Source organism: Dunckerocampus dactyliophorus, chromosome 19 (assembly GCF_027744805.1).
Source record: "Dunckerocampus dactyliophorus isolate RoL2022-P2 chromosome 19, RoL_Ddac_1.1, whole genome shotgun sequence".
NCBI lineage: Eukaryota > Metazoa > Chordata > Actinopteri > Syngnathiformes > Syngnathidae > Dunckerocampus > Dunckerocampus dactyliophorus.
Genome location: NC_072837.1, coordinates 2,583,466 through 2,606,033, shown reverse-complemented (window position 1 = coordinate 2,606,033; position 22,568 = coordinate 2,583,466). Strand labels below are relative to the sequence as shown.

At 40.5% G+C, this 22,568-nt stretch overlaps 1 protein-coding gene across 9 annotated transcripts in view; it reads right to left on the bottom strand.

Moving 5' to 3' along the window:
- Positions 1-22,568, bottom strand: part of sash1a (SAM and SH3 domain containing 1a) — a 216,139-nt gene that overhangs the window by 176,912 nt on the left and 16,659 nt on the right. For 7 of the 9 annotated variants that reach the window (XM_054761701.1, XM_054761705.1, XM_054761707.1 and 4 more), the window contains exons 3-4: positions 16,789-16,864; positions 15,532-15,598 (exon numbers count right to left, since the gene is read on the bottom strand). In XM_054761701.1, the coding sequence (XP_054617676.1) occupies positions 15,532-15,561 (30 nt within the window). In that variant the 5' untranslated portion in view covers positions 15,562-15,598; positions 16,789-16,864. The remainder of the gene's footprint in view (positions 1-15,531; positions 15,599-16,788; positions 16,865-22,568) is intronic. The other 2 variants (XM_054761702.1, XM_054761714.1) reach the window with 1 other exon arrangement.

Sequence of the window (22,568 nt, the reverse complement as noted above, 5' to 3'; positions counted from 1 at the left end):
AAGTGGCCAAACTAAGCACTCTACACACGTTGCTGACTCACTTTCTGTTCATTTAGTGACAACATCCATCTTCTTCCACTTATCCAAGGTCGGATAAGTGGCTACGCTCCCCGGCTACTTCATCCGGCTCCTCCTGGTGGATCCCGAGGCATTTGAGATCCAGGCCCACTGAGATACAGTTTCCAAAGTGTCCTGGGTCTTCCCCGGGGCCTCCTACCGGTCGGATGTTCCCTGAACACCCCCCAGGGAGGCGTCCGGGAGGCATCCTGACTAGATGCCTGAACCAACCTCATCTGGCCCCTCTCAATGCGGAGGAGCAGCAGTGAGTGATTCTACTCAGTTTCTCCAGTGCTTCTAACCTTATCTCTAAAGGAGAGCCCAGCCACCCTACGGAGAAAACTCATTTTGGCCGCTTGTACCCGCGATATCGTCCTTTTGGTCACTCCCCAGAGCTCATGACCATAGGTGAGGGTAGGAACGTAGATTGACTGGTGAACTGAGAGCTTTGCCTTTCGGCTCAGCTAATTTAATATTTTCTGTGACAACTTTCCCATTGAAAATGGATGGGGAATTTGGCGCTTTCCATGACTGAAACATTCTGCTTATTATACAGGGTCATATAGCTCAGGAGGTAGAGTGGTTGTTTCCCCAAACCGCTGGTTGCTGGTTCAGTCCCGCATCCCGCTGTAATTATTCTTTTACTTTCCAACATTTTGAATTTCACCGTTTTTAGTCGGCTAAAAACAAATGGACAAATAAAATGGGGCCCCCTACTGGTGCAAAATAATGTTCCATTTTCCATTACTGTGACATTCTACATATTCCACACGGAGATATGGCTCAGGTGGTCAATTGGTCATCTCCCAACCTGATGATTGCTGGTTCGGTCCTCAGTCTGTGAGGCGCATTTCTAGGATATTTCATTATTCATTCTACATTTCAGTTCAGCTTCAGCATTTACACACAATTTCGAGCGAAATTGCTTCATCTTGAAAATACTCAATTTTCAAAATTGCGACCACGTTTCAGGGTTTCCACAATGAGATGCTCAAACAAGAGATTCAAACCCTGAGTCTCCCGACTGTGAGACCAACATGCTAACCACTCGTCCCACCATGCGACCGAATGACGGACAATATTTTCACAAATAGAGTGGAAAAGTATATGACGGACAAGCCAGCTAACCTCTTCTTGGTGCACAAATTGAAAAGCAGAGCACTAGACTGTAAAGTACAGTCGTTATCCCCGCTGTCACATCCCGTAAAGCACCAGCCCCCCCCCCACCAAGGCGGAGAGGGACAGCTATTTACAGCAAATAGCCCCGCTGCAGCCTCTGTATCCAGGCGTTAAGATATGCAGACTCACGAGACAAAATCCCCGACTCTTGAAGACTGATTGAAGGGAATGAAAGTGATATACGGTGTAGATGTGGAGGCATGTGCAGTCCTTCAAGCAAAATGCAAGTCCATGCTAGCGTGAGATAAGACGTCTCATCAAGAACTTGTTCTGCCAAGTTAAAGGTTAACTCAAAAACAGGCACGTTTGCATGAATCTACGCCGGGTGTCCAAACTTTTTCCAGCGAGGGCCACAGAGTGAAAAATGAAAGGATGCAAGGGCCACTTTTTGTAAAAACTCATATACTGCAGATACACTGACAAGTTAGAAATGTTATATTATTTAATAGAGACAGAATCCAAGAAAGCAACTGCATCTCAGATTTGTGACTTTGGTGAAAAAAAAGAGCATTATTCAGACTAACTTCGGTCATTTTTTTCAATTTTTTCCATAGTTGTATTTTATTGCATTATTGTAGTATTTCATTGTATTATTTATTACATTAGTTTTTGTTTTGTTTTTCATAATATTTCAATTTTAAATATTTTTTTTCTTTAATGTTTCAACTTTTTTTTCTCGTTACAACACTACTTATTTGACCCAATATTTTAACTTTATTCTGGTAAAATTACAGCTGTTTTTAAACTTCCCAACTTTCTTCTCGTAATTATGACTTTCTTCCCACGACTCTATTTCTGTTATTATAACTTCATCCCCAACCTAATTTTCCAAAAATTACAACTTCATTGTTTTGTTTGTTTCTCATAATATTACAGTTGTAATTTTAAAAAAATTAAAAAGTTGTTATTTATTTAAAATGTCAACTTTGTGTTACTAAAATGACATTTTTCTTCAGAATGTGAAGTTTTTCAGTCTTAACTTTTTTCTATTAATATTTTGACTTTATTCTTGTAAAATTACTGTTGATTTTTCCATTGTTGTTGCTGAGATATATATATATATATATATATATATATATATATATTTTGTTTTGTTTTCTTGTTAAATTTTACTTTTAGAATGTGACGCGGGCCACTAAAAAAAATAAAAATAAAAAATAGCCGCGGGCCGCACTTGGCACACCGCTGATCTACACCATGCTTGCATGCTTTAATATGCACTCTGGCACTCGCACATATTCAATATGCGTCTGCCTGTACAAAGACAACACCACAAAGGATTTTAATTCCTAATGTGCCCTTCAAATTCATAATCCCTTCTTGCAATAATACTCACTAACCAATGTTTAATGCATCAAAAATAAGCAGCGGTACCGCTTGTGGCGCCACAGACATATGAGAAAACTAAATTCGGTGTTGGGTATAGGTTAAAAACTGACCTTGGGTAAACAAAAAGGCAATTTACATGCAAATGATACTGCTGGCATTTGCTGTAATTGCCATTTGTGCCGCTCGTCTGAAACGATACAATGCACTTTTAAAATGGTCTGTTGATTTGAAGGAGGGCTCTTAAAAAGACCATACTTGACGGATTAATGCCTTCATACTAATCAAAACCACTCTGTAAGCGGTGTGGGCCAAAACAGGCTAAAAGTAAATTCATTCTCCGTGGATGCAGCATAATTTGAGCATGATGAAAGGAAGCTTGACTGTCTTTAATGTTTGAGATTTACAGTCAAACTCTTTTACCCCTCAACCGCTGAACACAAAAGGGTGAAAGTGCGTCCAAACGTGCATCGCTGCTGTGTTGCCTGTGCTATTATTTTGTAACAAATACCACTTGGTGGCGCTGTTACTAACCCCACTTGACTTGACGTTTCTCACACAGCTCAAATTGCTCCACAAAAAAAACACTATAACTTTAGGGTGTTTAGCCAAATCATCACCAAATTTGGCACACGCTTTTCAGGGACTTGCAAGCACGTGTGTGTCAAATCTGAGCAAGATCGGTTGAAAAACATGGCCGCAATCAAGCAAGACGTGGTTGCAGGGGCAGGACCTACAGTAAATGGCATAAGTCATTGACCATTTGTTGGAATAAAGATGTAATCTATTACACGTAATACTAGCATGACTTCCAAAGCATTTTGACCACAGCCATGAATGTATTTTACGTAAACGCAAAAAAGGTTCTATCCTCTAGCAAAGACACTGTGTGCTCCTCTGCTTCATCGATTCCATTCAAAGATGGTCTCTCATTGACAGCAGATGGACAAAATGGTTATGTTCAGATCAATAAAGATGCAATTCAGCCACAAAGGCATCCATCTAAATTTCAACCTTCACGTTCAGCCCATTATCCTGCTTCATCCAGGGTTTGTCCATTGCGTTTCAGTCATTAGTCCACCTTCCGTATGGTTTTTTTGACTCCTCTGAATTCCCCTTTTAACTTCGTCCTTGGACGGTTAGCAAGAATGGCTATGGAGCGGTGCTACCTCACGTTCCACAAAAGAGCAGCAAACACACACACATAGATGCTTGGGTTGGGTTTTTTTTGGTCTGCATGGATTTCTACAGCGACGGGGGAAAAGAAAGACAGATGGTTCTGCAGTAATGTAGCGTGTTAGCATATTGCTTTAAGCGCACAGGTAAAGCTGGATAACTGACAGCTTGAAGCAAGCAGCGCCGTGCGTCTTTACATTTGTGTGTCTGGATTTGTGTGCCTCGGCAGCTTCTTTTGGAAAAGTACAATACATAAGTAATGCATTTGCTTATACAGCTTTGTTAGCACTTGACATGAACCTGAAAAACCAAGGGCTAAGGGTTTGGAGAGGGGTGTCCAAAGTGCGCTGTTGGCCTGTGGTACAATCTAAAAATAGAATTTTAAAAAACAGCAAAATGGAAAAATCAGCAGTAATTTTACAAGAATATAGTCAAAATCTTACAGAAAAAAAGTTATCGAACAAGAAAACGTAATTTGATGAGAATCACATGATTTTAGTAGCATAAAGTCAAACTATTACAGAAACTAGAGTATTTTTTTAAATTCTTAATGTTATGAGAAATAAACAACAAATAAAGTTGTAATTTTTGAAAATTAGGTTGCAGAAAAAGCTGTGTTACAAGAATAAAGTCAAAATATTACGGGAATGAACTTGTAACTGTAATTTACAATTGTCTAACAAGAAAAAGTCAACATTTTATGAGAATAAAATAGGAGGAAAAATAATGTCTTTTTTAGTAACATTAAGCTGAATTATTAATGAAATGAGACATTTTTTTACAGTCGTAACATTATGAAAAAACGAAACAAAATAATGTCAAAAATAAAATGGAATATAATACTTCGATGTCATTTTTGGAAAATTAGTTTGGGAAAAAGTTACAATGTTACAAAAATAAAGTCATGGGAATAGAACATTTGCAAAAAGAAAGTTGAAATAGTTGGGGGGGGGGAAGCAACAGCAAAAATAAAACAGCAGTAATTTTATGAGAATAAAGTGAAAATATTAAAATAAAAAAAATCGTATTGTAACGACAAAAGTTGCAATTTTATGAGCATAAACTCATGAGGAAAGTGTCATTTTAGTAGCATAGAGTTGGAATGAATGAGGCTAACCAAGCTTCCACTGTACAATCTAATACAAATGGCTGATGGGAATGAATAAGAATTTGTTAGCTAATCTTTTGTGTATCAGTGGTCTACTTCCCGAGTATTAAAGAAGAAAAGTATTTCAGTCAAAATAAAAAAAAGTTATAATATGGAAATAGTCTGAATAATATGAGAAGAAAATGAACAAAGATCATTTAAGAAGAAAGTTGAAATATTTGGAAGGAAAGAAATGGGAAAAGACCAAAGCTGATAGACTTTCACAAAGCTGGGATGCAGTTTTTTCTTGATATATAACATCTTAGCATCTCTTCATGTGTTGCTTTACAAAATACCAAAGTGGCTCCTGCATCCTTTCAAGGACGAGGGCTAAGGGCTCGTAGAACTGGGACTGGCTCCAAGCATCACAGCCCCTTCCGCACTTGAAACAACTACTCAGGGACGTCCATTTGTTATTGATGAATAATGACACTCATATCATCCGTTTTATTCCAGCTGTCGTCCACCGGGTGACAACATTTATGGTGGTTTTCCTGACTGAAACAGTACTTTCGGAAGGATTGATCGTAAAGAATCTGTGCTGTAAAAGGAGGATCTAGCCGTGTTCTAAATCATGTGATCTCCCTCAGAGGACACACAGTACAATCTCCTTTCACTGGAATTCAGTAGAAACTCACACAAAGTAAAGCGTTCCTGATCTACTTAACACCTGGATGATGCGCCGTCACTACTTCAGGAATAGGATTAACATTTTCCTGTGAAAACGCTACATTGTGCCATGCCTTACCAATACAGTCGACATCATAAAAATAAATAAGCCATTTCAGATGTAAATATAACTCCTGCTCGTGTGTCACACTAAATGTGCTCCCTGGGGAACCTTAGTGGCAGGCACACAGATGTGTCGAGGATAGGAAGTGATGTCGGAGGTTTAGAGTTGAGTCTTAGCTGGTTATTATTATTATTATTATTATTATAGTGCCTGTTGTGAGATCATATAAACCTGCACTAAACTGATCACTTCGGGTGCTTGTCTCACTGAACAATCACTGACACCTAGTGGCCAGTGAAGAATAATACATTCACAATTGGAATGCTTCTTTTGCCTTGTATTTGTATTTTAGTTCATTTCGCCATTTTTATGCTTGGAAATGCTGACTTTAGGTCAAGATCGGTTCATCTTTACCCACAATTCTGTACCGGTGCTGTTTATAAAGCACAGACACACAAATTACAGTAGAACTGGTCCAGAATCAGTAAGATCCATGCAGTCCTGTACCCACTACAATCCACAATACGTAACCATAAAGCACTCAGCAGTTTTGGGTGGAATAAAATCCATAATTCAACCAATGTTGTTGCAGCATACTGGAGCTGTACAGGGAAAAGTCTGACTGCAGCGAACCTTCGTGTCACTCCAATTAGAGAAGCATCTTGGCAACACTTGTTTCCACTCTTTTTTCCGCTTTGAATTAGTTGTTGTCCGCCCCCCTCCCCTATACATTAGTCAAAGCACATTCATAGCAGCTGTGGCTGATTAAAAACAGAACAATCGTAGCCTAAAACAAGAGCATGTATCGCAGCGCCATGTAAAATATTGACCCATTACGGGCCTGATTTGATTTCAACTCCCGTGACATGCGGGAGCCAGTCTGTCAAAACAAACCTCATTCGTCATAAGTCAAGGAAGTGGCGAGACAAGCCCAGGAACGGAGCTGTTTTTCTAACCGGGCCAGGGCTCGGTAAAGTGCGCTCCGGAGGCCATCCTTTTCACTCACACAGATCGCAGCGAGATGGGATCAGAGTGCGGGCTGAGGTCGAAGCCAGGGAAATGAGGAATAAGCATATAAATTAAGAGAGAATCCAAACCACAACTAAAAGTCAGCGCTGCATTGCGAGCCAGTGAAGCGGAGTGAGCTTTCACTCTGCAGGCCTCCCGGTGGGCAGCAAAAGAAACGCTCCATGGCTGTGTCAGCTGTTGACCTTCTGACGCCTCTTCCATGCTCCATTGTGTCCCACTTGACGCCTTCACAGACAGGCCTGTGGGTGGGCAGCACGGCGCGGGCCAAATATGCGAGTGCACATCCTCCGACACCCACTAGTCCGGCCTTGTCGGCTGGCCGGCTCCCTGGAGAGTCAGTCTGCCTTTCACACTACCGCCAAACAAACGCTGCCAAAGAGCTAAACAAGGGGAAGTCGTGACAGAGGGCAGGAAATGAGGAAGACACTTGTCTTTTTCGACTAATCAATGTTTCTGAAAATGACTTGACTGTGATGAGTATGTCCATCTAAATCAGGGGCCACATACTGAAAAATGAAAGGACACAGCTTTGTGATACAGGTGAAAGACCGGAGTTAGGATCAACTCTGTTTTTTTACATTTTCCAAATCTTTCAACTTTGTTTTTACGTAATCTTTGTAAAATTTTCTTTTTGTAATATTATGACTTAATTCCCATAATATTTTCACTTTATTCCAGGGGTGTCTAAAATGGGGGCATTTCCACTATAGAAAAAAAACCTTTTGTCATCGAGCCTGTTTGGTGTAGAGAGAGAGAGACAAGAGAGAGACAGAGAGAGAGAGAGAGACAGAAACAAACCAAACACACATGCACACGTCAATATATCGAGACCGGCAAAATTTTATTTTCAAAACCAGTTTTTCCATTGTTTCTGAAAGTTGTGTGTGGCCCGGTTTGGCCCAGTCCATGGACTGGTACCGCAGTCCAGTGGGTAGGCACCTCTGACTTTGAGGATCTTTGATCAGCACTTTAAAAACAGCAAAGCAACCCTGTCAAATGTAGGCTCTTCGACAACAGTCTTGTCAAATAGAGAATATTTATTGTTTTTAAGGCTCTCTAGCTAAAATGTGAGCCAGAGTTCTGTCATATGGAGGATCTTTGATTAGTGTTTTAATTTTTTTCCCCTCAGCAGGACCTTAAAAACAGCATAGCACTCAGAGTGCCTGGGTACATTTTTATTTATTTAAAATGTAATGATCAATGTTCGTGCATGCGCCTCTCATTCTCGTCTGTGCTATTTGCTTGCTGCTCCGCCATGAGGCGACTGCCATGTTTATGGGCGACTTTGTCCAGCTTGCGCGGGAGCTGAACCGCACTGTCTGTCCGACACACAGCTGCAGATATCCGCACCATAAAGAGAGACCGCCTCAGGGGTGTCCAAACGTTAAGCGAGGGCCGCACACTGAAAATCAAAGGATGCAAGGAGCCACAAATATATGTAGCTTATGTATTTTTATATTATGTAAAAATTTGAGTTATTAGTATCAACACGTCAGCTTTTTTCTTTACACAATTTTCCCCCACTTTCGCTCTTTTTTTGTTTTGGTTCCTTTTTAATTCTACAATGTGTTGCGGGCCAATAAAAGATGAGTCGCTGGTTCCAAATGGCCCCTGGACTGCACTTTGGACACCCCTGCTTTAAATAAGATATTTGAGAAGTTTTGAGTTGAATCATTTTCACAATTGGGGTAAGCGGTGATGGTGGTTCCCGCATCCAAACCAGTGGAGAACCACTGTTGTAGAGGATCTTCGACTGATGTTTTTGTATCAGATCCTTTAACAGCAGGTGACTCCTGTCTTTTGCTGGTTTTCAGGACTTGATTGGTTAAGATAAAAACAGGAGAACAGAATATTTGAGTAGTGCTTTCGCAATACATCCTTAAAGACGGCAGAGACAAATTGTAGAGATAATGTTGGCAAAAGGCTTTCCACTTCGGGGAAGACACTGAAGAGTAAAAAGGTGCCAACAGACTCATCACAATATCGCTGGTCAGATGCTTAACAACCATGAATGAATGCCTGATAACATTCAATGAGATAATTTACTAAGAACGATCTACACTTTTTTTTTTTTTATGACTTCAGTGGAGAATAGGTTTACGCGCTCCCGAGCCTTTGAAATCTCCGGATTACCACAACCATTCTAATTTAGATGTGTAGCCTCGGGCAGAGAGCTGGATCATTTCCTGGTGTGTCAAAATTAATGAAGAAGATAATTTGCTACAATGGAAGAGGGCACAGGCGCACTAGCACACACTAACCCCCATACTCTATCCTTTATGTGAACCTCAAATGGGGCCAGAGAGTGAAGGCAGAAGACGGCTTTTTGATGTAGAAACCAAAAGTAGGTTAGCATCAGTGCTAAAGCATGTGGGCTTCAGCACTCGTGTGCAAGAAAACACATCAACTGTGCTTTTATACAGTAAAAATGCATTACTTGTCCCCTTTGTCTTCAATAAATGCTATGAAATAATGGGTGCATAATATTAGCAGCTAGATAAAACCAACACGACAATAAAAGACCATCATCAGGACCACAAGGACCATCCTTCCCCCCCCACGTGAATCTACATCTGCTCAGTCTGGCAGGCAGCTGTTCCTATGGGGAGAGGCAGCGGGCAGCCCGAACACCCTCCATGCTTGCTTTCTTCGCCAATCCATCAAACATCACACGCTTCCTTTACAGCCACTGCTTCACAGGAGTGACACCCACTTGTCCACCCATGTCTTTGACCACGCTTGACATTTGCCAGTGACACAGACAGCGCGGTGCCACTGGAGGTCACGTCGCCACGCTGGTGGTCAATGTGGCTTAAATGAAAATCGATGAGGAAAGCCAAGTCCGACTGATTCTCGGCGTTTGGCCATCTGGAGGTATAGCGGGAAGTAGACCACTGATACACAAAAGATTAGCTAACAAATTATTATTCATTCCCATCAGCCATTTGTATTACATTATACAGTGGAAGCTTGGTTAGCCTCATTCATTCCAGAAGGCCCAAGGCTAACCGAATCCATTTTTCCAATAAGAAATAATGTAAATCCAAATCATCAGTTCCAGAAAGCCAAAAATGTTAACACAAAAAACATGTTTTTACAATTTTACATGCAGAAAACAATTCAAAATGCATATAAATGATGATTCAAGGGGATAAATGAATATTATGGTTACTTTTACCTTCATTGAAGACATGATTCTACAAGTACACGCAACTGTTGCCAAAGACACTGTGTGGCCGCAAGATCAACAACTTCCTCTTCACCACCTTCTTGTTTTGCCATCTCACCTAGAAATAACTTAAGGGAAAACAGGAAGGTGGTGTTGAAGAGGAAGGTGTTGAAATGTGACTGTTCCCAAAGATGCAATGTGGCAGCGAGATCAACCCCTTCCTTTTCAACATCACCGTCCCGTTTTGCCATAAGTTACTTGTAGGTGAGAAACACGAAATAACTCACGGCCAAACAGGAAGCCTGTTGAAGAGGAAGGTGTTGATCTCGCTGCCACATTCCTCTTCCTGTTTTTGAGTTATTTCTCACCTGGAAACAACTTATGGCAAAACGGGAAAGTGGTGTTGAAAAGGAAGGGGTTGATCTCGCTGCCACATACAGACCTGATCAAAATCTTAAGACCAGTTGAAGAATTGCTAGAATTTGCATTTTGCACATGTGGATCTTAATGAGGTTTTAAGTAGAGCTACAATATGCAATATGATTAACAATTTTTCATTTTTAAGTAACATTAAATGTTCATTTATACCTTCCATTCGTCATTTATATGCATTTAGACATGTTTGTGTGTAAAACTAATTGTAAAACTATAAAACAGTGTTCAACTACTGATGACATCATAGACGGGAGACATAGCCGACTTCCATTTCCATTTTGTTAGCAAGCTAAGGATGCTAACAGGACGTTTTAGGATTAAGAAACACATTAAGAACATAGTTGGACTCACGCAGCGTATTAATAACAAGACAAGACGGGCGCCAAGATGTACAGCTGTTTAGTCTCATTCTATGATACTGTCAAATCTGCACGATACTATATGGATTCAGCCCGATACTAGCCTCAAGCTGGTCAACGGCATGCTGAACACTGACCATGCCGTCACCGTAGTCATGCGGTGTGAAGCGCATTCTAAACCCCAAGACTGTCCGCTCGGTTTAAGGCTGCCCTTGACTTTATCTCTGGGCAGCACATGCAACACAGCCATGGGAAGATGCCAGTGTCCAGCTGATTAAGAGCACATTCAACTGATCAGGGTGATATTCAACAAAGAGCTTTAAGGTCATACTGATGTCTTTTCTAACCCCCAGTCAACCCAGGTAGAGTAAGATGTAATCCTACAATAAGCTCTTTATCAGCAGCACCACTCCTGCTGCTTCTGGAGGGATATGGCAAGTTATTGCAGGGACTTTGGCAGGCATGTGATAGTTACAGCTTCTCTTTATATATAGAAACATGCTCACACAGTCTTACTACTCCCTTAGGGAGAGCCTGAAGGAGTGGAGAACAAAAAATAGTTTGTGAAAAGACTCACAAGAGTCAGAATTGTGGATGGCAAAGGATGAGGATGCGCACAAAGCACAACTACAGCAGCGTGGAATGGAAGACAGGATCTATTCTGCATTAAAGGGGCGGTTTGGCTTCTTTGACATGAAGTTGTCACGACATCCTCATCAGCATTGCAGTCCATTAACACCACTTACCCCCCCCCACTTGGTCTCCTAAGTCCAGTTCTGGTCAGATTTCTGTGATGAACGTAGAAGCGTTTGGCTTGTCAAAACAATATGCGTTCAAAAGATTAATACATTTGCATCACAAAAATGCCTTCTAAAAAAAAAAAAATACAAATAAAAATCAGACCTCACAAAACGCTCTGCGTTATATTTCTTTCCCGCCATATTCCTGAACACTGTCGCCTGGGCATTCTCATGTGACGAGGACGCTTGCAACTACTTATAAATAAAAGGAATTCTACTCTGTGGAAATTCACTTATCATGGTGATCTATTACTGCACTCCTATGGCATTAATATTTCAAAGAAAGGACGGAAATGTAGTCAAATGCCCATAACATGTCTTTTGGGGGACATGCTAGTTGGCCGTGCCGAAAAAGGCAGGTAATAAGAAGCATATTTATGGAGGAGCAGTGGTGTCAGCGACATCTGCATAACCTATTCATGAGACCACCGCGATGGAATCTTAGTTATCCTCCACTCCCATCTTCCAGGTGACACAAGAGCAGCGCTGAGGTGAGGCGAAGCAGAATCATAATGAAGACGAAAATGGAGACAGAGACCGACTGGATAAAGAGACACACTATGCAGTGGGCTTAAGGCGACATAGCAGGGGTCGAGAAATAGGAGTAAAATGTTGTAGATACCGGAGGAAGGAAAAAAGGAGGCACAGCAATTACCGGCAGAACGATAAGAGAAAAACTGTACATGTCGATCCTACGCTCGGTGCACATTCGCTACGAGCGCATTGCTCTCTGCATACCAATGATAGACGGGCCATTACTAGAATTCACAATCTATATAGACTGCATTGAGCAGCGTTAGATATTCTCCAGGAAGGAGAGGTGGGACGTAGTTACACACTCGCCTTGTGTCAGAGACAGAAGGAGACAAACCAAGGTTGGGAGATGAATGGACCGACAGCAGAACAAAGCAATGTTGTGATTTATATTCCGTATCTGACTAATTCCAGGCATTCGTACACCATGGGGGTCCTCATTTTCTAAATGTAAATGACATTTGTGGCGCCCCCTGTGGTTTGTGCTAAAAAATGCTTTGGAAAGCATACTAGCATTCAGTGTGTAATACCTCCATGTTTTATATTTGCAAGACAAACGGTCAAGGATTTCTGGACAATTAGTTGCTAAACCCTCAAAGATGTTTTGCTTGCTGGCGGCCATGTTTTTCAACCAACCAATCTTGCTCAAATTTTACATAGCTGTGCTTTGGGTCGCCCCTTCCTGCACGCAGAGCACATGCTGTGCGTAGGACCCCACGATCCACGGGAAGGGAGGGGTATCACTGCTGTGAGGCATAGAACACCGAGTCAGCCTGAGGTGGGGGGGGGCGTAATACAAGTGTAAAGGTGACTATAGGGGTGTTATTTCACGTCTAGAGGGCTGGAATAATGGTAAAAATTTTATTTAAAAAAAAAAAAAAGGTCATAAACAGGTTTTCTACGCTCCAACTATGAAAAAGATTCCATTTTTAACATTGACTCCTACTTAGCTGAAATTCACATATCGTGGTCAGATCAGGAACCAATTAACCGTGATAAACGAGGGACGACTCCAAAACATGCATTAACTAAATTCAGGTTCAGGTGAAAGCCGGGTTGGGGTCCAAATATTGGCCCCATTTTGGACAGAGGGGGCCCTTCATGTGCTTGTCAGTCCGCTAAACTTTTACCACGTTTGGTGGTGATTCAGCTATCGAGGACCAGGTAATGGTGCCGTAATTTGTCAGAAAAACACTCGTAACAGCACAGTGGGGGTGCATGCTTTTGTGTTCAGGGGTTCAGAGTAGAAGAGTTAGCCAACACAAACACAAACTGTCATAACTGTGCACACAAATGTAACAGTTTGGAGCTGCAGGGTCCATTTGATAAGTTTACAACTTTGAGTCTTTTTCTCCCCCTGCAGTCGGTGTGGCCTATCCCTCGTCCAGAACTTTCCCACTTCCACTCTTTCTGAACTTTCCCCAAGTCCTCCGTTTGTTCTTTTGCCTGAAGTGAGACAAGCGCGGTAACAGCGTTAGGTTTATTGTCTCGGACTTGAAATAAAAAGCCTTTGAAGTCGTGAAGATCACAAGAGACTGTTTTGACAGACCAAATCTTCACACAGAAAAACTGTCAAATTGGTGATAAGTGGAAAACGCCAAACCACCACCCCCCCCGAAACAAACATGATTGATATCATTTAATAGACGGACCAATCTCCTGTGGCATAGTACTTCACAATGGGATACTTTGACTAGAGAGGAAAATATTACCATAATAGGACCTTACCCTTAAAAGGTTTTATTCATTTTATCATCTTTTTTTAAATTATTTACGCTACTAATGTGGTGATGCCTTGGAATTTCTCTGACATCTCTCATGACAGAGTGGGAAAAAAAAATTATCCCATTCAGTGTGGAAGTGGTAAGTTTTTGGCTTATGTTTAGAATAAATAAATTGGTTAGCTCGCTAGCTGGTTAAGTTTTGCAAAGTGAATAATAGGAGTGTAAAGGTGACTATAGGGGTGTTATTTCATGTCTACAGGGCTCTAATAATAAAAGTCATAAACAGGTTTTCTATGCTATAACCAGGAAATGATTCTATTTATTAATATTGAATACTATAGCGCTGAAATTCATCTAACGCGGTCGGGTCTGGAACCAATTAACCGCTAGAAACGAGGGACTGTCTCCAAATTTTGATTTATATGGTAGCACTGTTCGAGTACGGCGGATTGACTTGAAATTTCTGACAAGCCCGTGTGTGTAAAATTTCAGCAAAATTGGTTGAAAAACATCAAGCAAAGCAAAGTGTTTGCTGGGGCGCAGGCAGGACCTGGCAACTAATTGCCCTCAAGTCATTGATCATTTGTCTAATGATTATTAAACTTTGACAGTTCCTGTATTACATCTATGCTAGCTAGCATGCATTCCTAAGCATTTTGAGGACAACCCAGGCGGGGTGGGTGTGGGAGGGCGCTCCATAAATGTCACTTGCAATCACTGTATGCGGAAATACAAAGGTGGTTTTATTGCCATACAATACAATACAAGGCATTATTTAGTGCTGACAAGGAGTGCTCGCTATTAGACATTTCTCTTAAGGGTTACTATGACCTCATTGGCTCCATTCTCTCTTTGAAATATAAGTAAGTCTCTGATGGTCTTTTGAGGACAGACCAGCCAAACTCTTCAGGCCCACATTTAATGGGGGGGCGGAGAAAGAAAAAAACTTGGATAAAACAGGAAATTGAGAATGGAGTGGTATACTGGATGTTGGAAGGCATGTGTAGTCATTTCCTGACAGTCTGCTCCATCCCAATGATTTACACCACTTTGAGCGCAAAACAAAGCACAGTGCTGAATGAATAAAGTGGAAAGGGATTTTATAACCATTCGTTGAAGCAGGAAAAGGAAACTAACACAGCTCCAAAACTTTCAATATTTCCCTGGTGCATGGTGGATATTGTTGATGCCCAGTGACAAGCATATAAGTTGTCCTTCACCACGTCACATTCATGGTTTCACTCATTAATATATTTCAAAGAAAAACATGACTAAGTCATGCTGTTTTTTTGGTTGAACACAAACATGTAATTAGTAAAAAAAACAAACAAAAAAAGCATATTTATGCAAATGTTCTGTATTTTATGCCTAAATTAAGCAGTCGAGCATAAAAATGGCGATATTAACTAAAATACAAACAAGATATTCGAAAGACGATGTAGTATTCCACACTAGCCACTAGGTGTCAGTAATGTTAGGTGAGACACGCAATGCACGTGCCAACATGCACGCACACTCGGGTGTCATGGCAGGTTTGAATGAATTCACAACAGGCACAATAACCCCAAATAAAAAAAAAAGACAGGCTACTGGTCATAACCCCACGCCAAGCTGAAACCGCCCGCTCAGCTCCCCTAATACTGGAACAAATTTACCGCAACACACACGAGCCTTATTTTCTTTATTATGCCCACTATATTGGGTAGTGTGTGTAAAGGTAACTACAGGGGTGTTATTTCATGTCTAGAGGGCTCCAATAATGTTAAAACTCATATTTAGAAGGCCGTAAACCCGTTTTCTTTGCTCTATCTACAAAAGTATTCAATTTATAAAAGGAATCCTACTTTGTGGAAATTTACTTACCATGGTCGGGTCTTGAAGAAATGAATCCATGACAAGGAATTAGTCTCCCCAATTGTTGTGTTTTTGGCTGAAACAAGGAGCAAATACGCATACAGTATATTTAGCATCAGAACATTGTGGCTTATTGCTGGTTTTTTCCTACCACCTAACATAGTACACAAACCTCAAGAAGACATGAAAATGGAAAGAACTAAAAAAAAAGTCTTGGCAGATAGAGTAAAATGTTTTTGCTTGCCTGGACACATTCCTCTAGCATCCCAAACTATCATTATTAGTCAAGCTGGGGGCGGGGGATTGGGGGGGACGACAAAACAGTATTTTAATTTTTTTTAACCCACGTAACTTAAATTCATGAAAGTGCACGCCTCCAGCAGGCAAGCAAATGGAAATAAACCCAAGATTAAGTTTTTGATGTGATTGTTTTGTCCCTTGACCACCAGCAATTAACTGCCATAAAGGAGGGACGACTATCTAGTTTTATCAAGACGTAAACAATCTCTTTAGTCTGCAATAAGGCTGCAATTAATTATTTTCTTAGTCGATTAATGTTAATTAACCACATCGAACCAAACAGAAACAGTTGGTGGTTTGGTCAGCAACATATCAGAAAAGAGGCAAAAATGTCAATCCTGTTTTCCAAAGTAAAAGCTGTTGTGTATGAATATCTTGTTTTGGGTAAAACACAAAGATAATAGGTCTGCTTTCATGGATTACTCAGGAAACTACAAAATGTCACATTTAAAGAGGCTGAAATCTGCAGATTCTTTCATTTTCATATAAAAAAATGATCAAACGCATGCCAAAATACTTATTTAAATTATTGATTAGTCATTCACTTACTAAAAAAGGTGGGTTGAATAAAAAACAAGTCACATTTGGCTTGTGAAGCTCTTGCGTACAAGACAGCATGTGCTCAGCTCAGACAGGAATCATGTTTACCACATTGCAAACCATGTCCATGCAGAACAGGCGACAAATTGATTTCACCGTCCCCCCCCCCCCGGAATCTGCAGTCCATGGATTCTGGCATATATTGACTAGTCTCCAGGTATTTGAACGTAAGCGCCAGGTATTTTAATGAAATCACTGCGACCTTGGATACAGATGAAGAGGATTATTCAGTGTGTGTGTGTGTGTGTGTGTGTGGGGGGGGGGGGGGGGGTACCGTATAAAGTGACAAAAATGTGGGCAGAAACACACAAGCAGACAAAGACACGCTGTGTTGAAAAGCAACTTAAAAAAAAACAAAACACACACCTCCCACCTTGTGCGTTGCATCTACAAGAGGGACCACACAGCTCGTCTCTGCTGGCACTCAGAAGCAAACTGTCTGCTGGAAAAAAAAAATAAAAAAAAGAATTGATGAGACACGAGGGGTGGGGGGGGAGGGGGTCCTTACAGGAAACATTTATTATTAGCATAGTTTTATTTGGATTCATTGCCACCTCCCATCGTGCACGCAGAGCCGGGGCATTACAACACTTTGACTTCCTAATGGAATATTCCATTAAGAGGCACGCTGCTTGAAAGCATTTCACCAGAAAGCAGATATGTTTCACTACGGAGAAATGCCTCAAAAAGGACACTTTATTGATGAAATGCACACGCACACATGACACGAGCGAGACGAGGATGATACACGTACACAACACTGTACGAGCATGATGATTTCCTGATACATACTTTAAACAGAACAAGCAGCAAAGCAGAAAGCCTTGTGGGATTGGAAGGGGAAAATTCCACAAGGCTTCTAAACCTCCAAAGTAGACCGTCTTTTATTGATTCCCCACACATTTTACAAGGCTCTTTATCAATTTGTCAGCTTTTGATACCACCCACACTGCAAATAAGAACAAATCCAGCTACTTCCCTTCATTATTTAGTCATACATTCCATTAGTCCTTCATCTTTTTGCCCCTTTGAAGAATTGTTAGCTTCGTAAGTGGAAAGTGACACATGGATCATTCAAGATCTTACATGTTTCTGGGAGGGATGGGCAGAAGATGAGGTGAAGAAGCACTCAAGTCATGGAGGAAAACCTTCCTCATGGACATGATACAGCCTCTGAGCCGCCCCATGCTAGAAGAGTCTCCCACCCACCCTTGCAGGCTTCACTACACATCTTAAAATAAATCAGAGCTCTGCAAACTATCCGTCAGTCAGTTACAGCCACGGGAGCTGTCCATTTGTGATGCTAGCTACATAGATACAGTGTCAGGAAGCCATGGAGCGTTTTGTTTGCATGGAGTTAGTCAACACTGGCACACCTTGATCTTAACTTTAGAAAAACCCGTGTAAAACACCACATTTTTTTAGTATCATTGTCAATTTTCAAATGGGATTACGGAAGAACTCAAGCTATGGCCTCATTGTGTTTTCCAGCCCATACCACCACACTACAAAATAAAAAAAAGGCACATTTCTGTGGAAAAAATAAATAATAATCCTTCATTTCCGTGCCATGCCTCTTCATTTACTTTGGGTAGGACTTTCTAGGCGTTTTAGCCACACAAAAAAAAAAAAATATATATATATATATATATATATATATATATATATATATATATATATATATATATATATATATATATATATATATATATATATATATATATATATATATATATATGAAATAGAATGAATGGAAAAATAGAATGTTATGGGGTTATGTGTATACAGTAATCCCTCATTTATCACAAATAACTGGTTCCAGACCAACCATAAGTGATTTTTTTACAAAGAGCCCTCTAGAAATGCAATAACACCCCTATAGTCACCTTTACACCCCGATTACCCAATATAGTTGATATAATAAGATAAAATAAGACATAAAACATAAATAAAGCTCATGTTCATGTGTGTTGCTGTAAATGTTTAACAGCGTTAGGGGAGATGAGTGGTCGGCGGACAGGAAGTGACGTAGTGTGGGTTATGGCCGCAACAGTAGTATGCGTTTTTATTAGGGACTAGTCGTCCCTAATAACCGCTCCACAGCGGTTCAAACATCACTCCCTCACTCTATTGGGTTTTTTCAACAATGAATTAAAATGGCTGTTTCGTGGTTGACTACGGCCTATTAGTCCAAAAAATGCATGTTTAAGCAAATTCTACGTATTCTTGGCCGAAATAAAGCATTTTCAATTATAAAAATGTTTTAAATGAAGTAAAATACAAATACAGTTTAAGGCAATGCAAGACCTGTGCAGAATACTACATATCTTTGGATGAGTCTTCTGAATGCCTTATAGTTGGAATTTAACCATTTTTAGACTTGAAAATGTATTAAGGAAAAAAAATATGTAAAATTTACTTCAATATGTATATTTTTTGCCTAATAATAGGCCATATTCAACAGCATGATTCATAAATTAATATACTTTTGAAAAACTGATGAGTGAAACCGCAAAATTCGAACCGCCAAGCGGCATGGGATGACTCTACAACCTTTTTTTTTCTTCTTCAACAGCCTTTTTTCAAAAAAAAAAAAAAAAAAAAAAAAAAAACCATAAAAATATCAAAGTGGCCCCAGCATCCTTTGATTTTTCAGAAACGTCGACACCCCTGTAAAAAAGAACCAAAACGGCGTTGGAGGAGGCAGCATAGTGACCAAGCAGAAGCATAATCCACACCTGAGCTGTGAGGGCACTTTGGTGGGCATTCGGGTGCACGGGAGGCATGGGGTAGAGCTCATAAACTTGACTTGTACTCTAATATGCTACATTTAACCATCATGTCTGTCCTTGTAGTTTGTTGAGATTCTGCTGATGTCCTTGTATACCCCCCCGTCTCAGGCTGAATCACTTGCCTAGCAGGATCAATTAGCCTTAACGTTTCCTCCAGTTTGCCACGGGGAGCAGACATACTTGACACAAATGGACAGTAAAAGAGGACGCCGGCTGGCTGGAATCTCCTGAATGGGAGTTGACAGATCCAACCTGAACATATGGCATCTTGTTGAGTGCAAGCGTAATGCTGTTTAAAAGGAAAGGGGCTGGCAGGCTGCACATGGCCGTACAATTACATTAGCTATGCGGTAATTAAGAGTCACTGGTGTCTCAGTCAGAAGGATGGCACAATGCTTAACCTCCACTATCGGATGAAGACAATGAAACCGAGCGTCAACGATCATTACGAACGTTCTTGGAAACAATTCATTCCGTTCAAGCATATTCTCCTGATGCATTCATTCAGCTAACAATTTACAGCCATAATCCTGAAGGCTTCCTACCAAAAAGAATCCTATGCAGATCAGCCAACATGCGATGCAACAAATGGTTATATCCTAGCTCCACCCCCTTGTCCTTATAAGGCAACAAAGGACAAAATGAAACATAGCGACTGGAGAACGTGATGACGTCTCTGAAAGTATGAACATTTACTGTAATATTATTGTGACCAAAATGATGATCAATATTATCCCGATTTGTGGGAAAAAAAAAAAATGCTCGTACTTTGACTGTCAGTCAACTTCGTAGGTCGTCAACTGATTTGTCTTGCTCCATTTTTTGTATAGGACCGTCATCCATCGTTAAGTGGTTCCACACAAATTCACTTATCTTCTTTACAAATGGAATATTTCTGCAGTTTTGGCATAGAAAACCTCTTTAAAACACATTTTTTTAACACTGAGAGCCACTAATACATGAAATAACCATAGTCTCCTTTAGTTTACCTTGTAGGGGACCAGAATCCACGGCAGACAGAAGTGATGTCGGGGGTTCAGAGCTGAGTTTTAGCTTGTTGTGGGCTATGGCCGCAACAGTACCCCGTGTTATTATTAGGATTATTATGTTATTATTGTGCCCGCTGTGTGATCATTTAAACCTGCAATAAAAGCCAGCCACATATGTTTGCAGTATTTTGTCAGGCAGTTAGCGTGTTTCCCCTGTGGCTGTACCAATATTTCATCTCATAGCTAGCTTTCGTATTAAACCCCATACATCAGTGATGGCCGGACTGTTGCCAAAACATTGCTAATCCTAATACCAACGTTTGTCATACCATTTTAATATTGTGCGGGCAAAAAGTACTTTTCCCTTCCACGTTTCATGGCAAGTATCTATTTGCAGTGCTTATTCAGTTTATGGTATGTTTGTCTTGTCAATATAACAAATACCTGCATAACTGCTCAGTTATCAAGTTAACTTCTGTATTTTAGCATAAAATATAAAAATGATAGTGGTAGTGTTGCTTTTTCCAAAGTATTGGTATTGTCGATATATCCGGCTTACTTGGTAGGAAAATTTGGGGCATCGCCCATCACTACCCCTGCACGGCTTTTACCACACAAATACGTTTGCTAGGAGCTGATGTAACTCAACACCGTACCGAGGCTGCTGCTGCCGTTTCTGTTGGCGAAAATCGTCCCAGGCTAATGTGTCAACAAAGAGTTCAAGTGTTCCCACGACACGCTTTGGCAGCAATTTCCTGGCAAGGGCTGAGCTCGAGACAAACAGCCGAGCCGTGCCTTTGGAGTGTTATTGCTGACCCACAGAAGGCTTAGAGAGTTAAATAATTAACAGTAAGAGTATGGGGTCCCAGTACATAGCGAGTCAAGCCCAATCAGTAGTCCAAGCAGTTGAGAAGTTTCTAATCCGGGGCCAGGACTGCATCTCGTGCACTAAAGAGGGCCATTCAGTAATGGAAGGCATGATTAATAAATAATAGAAACAAGAAAATGCAATCGCTGTTGAGGTGAAATGCGGAGGAAATAAATACACCATTATAAAACTGATAAAAATATTTTTAAAAAGCTGTACAATACGGGAACTTGAACAGTTTGTGTTGATAATGCAACTGAGCTACTGGATGTCCTGCAAAATTGAGAGCAACAAGCTGCCACCAGTCCACGTACTGTAATTCATAGAGTCTAGAGAGAGAATAACTACACTGCATATTATATACACTGCAATAAAGATATACATCTTTACTGCAATGTATGTAGCATACAGTCGTCCCACGCCAATTCACCGTTGGAATTCTGTGCCTTCACCGTCACCGTTTTTCCAAAAATAGATGAATAAATCATGTGGTTTCGTGGTTAAATACAGCCTGTTATTGTTTTTTTTTTTAAAATTGCATATTTAAGCTATTATGTATTTGTTGCCCAAATTATGTAATTATGTAAGTATGTAAAAAAAAAAAAAAAAACTAAATGAACTCAAAAGTGCAAATACAATGCATTGAAAGACGTTGCCATAGTATTCTACACTGGTCACTAGGTGTCAGTCATGTGACTAATGTTTGGCGAGACACACGAGCGCCACACTTGATCGCGGGAACAACAGGCTTTTATTGCAGGTTTGAATTCTCTCAACAGGCAAAATTGTCCCCAATAAAAAACATACACGGGCTGCTCTTACAGCAACCTGAAAGTCAACACAGAACCCCTGATGTCACTTCCTGTCCGCCACTCACATTTATAGCAACACACGAGCAGGATTCTTTGGGTCGTACTTTGTTATGTCTACTATATTGGGTAATAGGAGTGTAAAGGTGCCTATACGGGTGGCAGCTCATGTCTAGAGGGCTCTAATAATGTTAAAAAACATATTTAGAAGGTCATAAACAGGTTTTCTATACTCTATGGGAATATTCCATTTATTCACTTATCACTGTGTTCATGTTAAGTTAATGTGTGAAAGCTGACTATTGATTGGTCTTTAGGCTGTCAAAAAGTTTTCACCTTGCCCAAGATATTTCCAAAGCGCACAATCTAGCGATAGTTCAGGGCTTTTTTTTTTTTTTATACACCCGAGGCTTATCTTTCCCATAACCCTTTTTTAAATGTAAAGGAAAGTGAAATGCACACAATCGTTATGTTTGAGTCCATGCGCACTTTGCTTCCCCCCCCCCACTTTCTTTCGCAAGCGCAGAACTCTGAGGAGAGAGAAATATAAATTCAAAGCTTATCTGTCAAATGGGATGAAAGTCAGGAGGGGTTACACACATCTAACAATGCATAGCAAAAAAGGCACATATTACATTTTCAATTCAGAGTTTCAAGGGCTTATCTGGCAAAACAGCAACATGTCTCT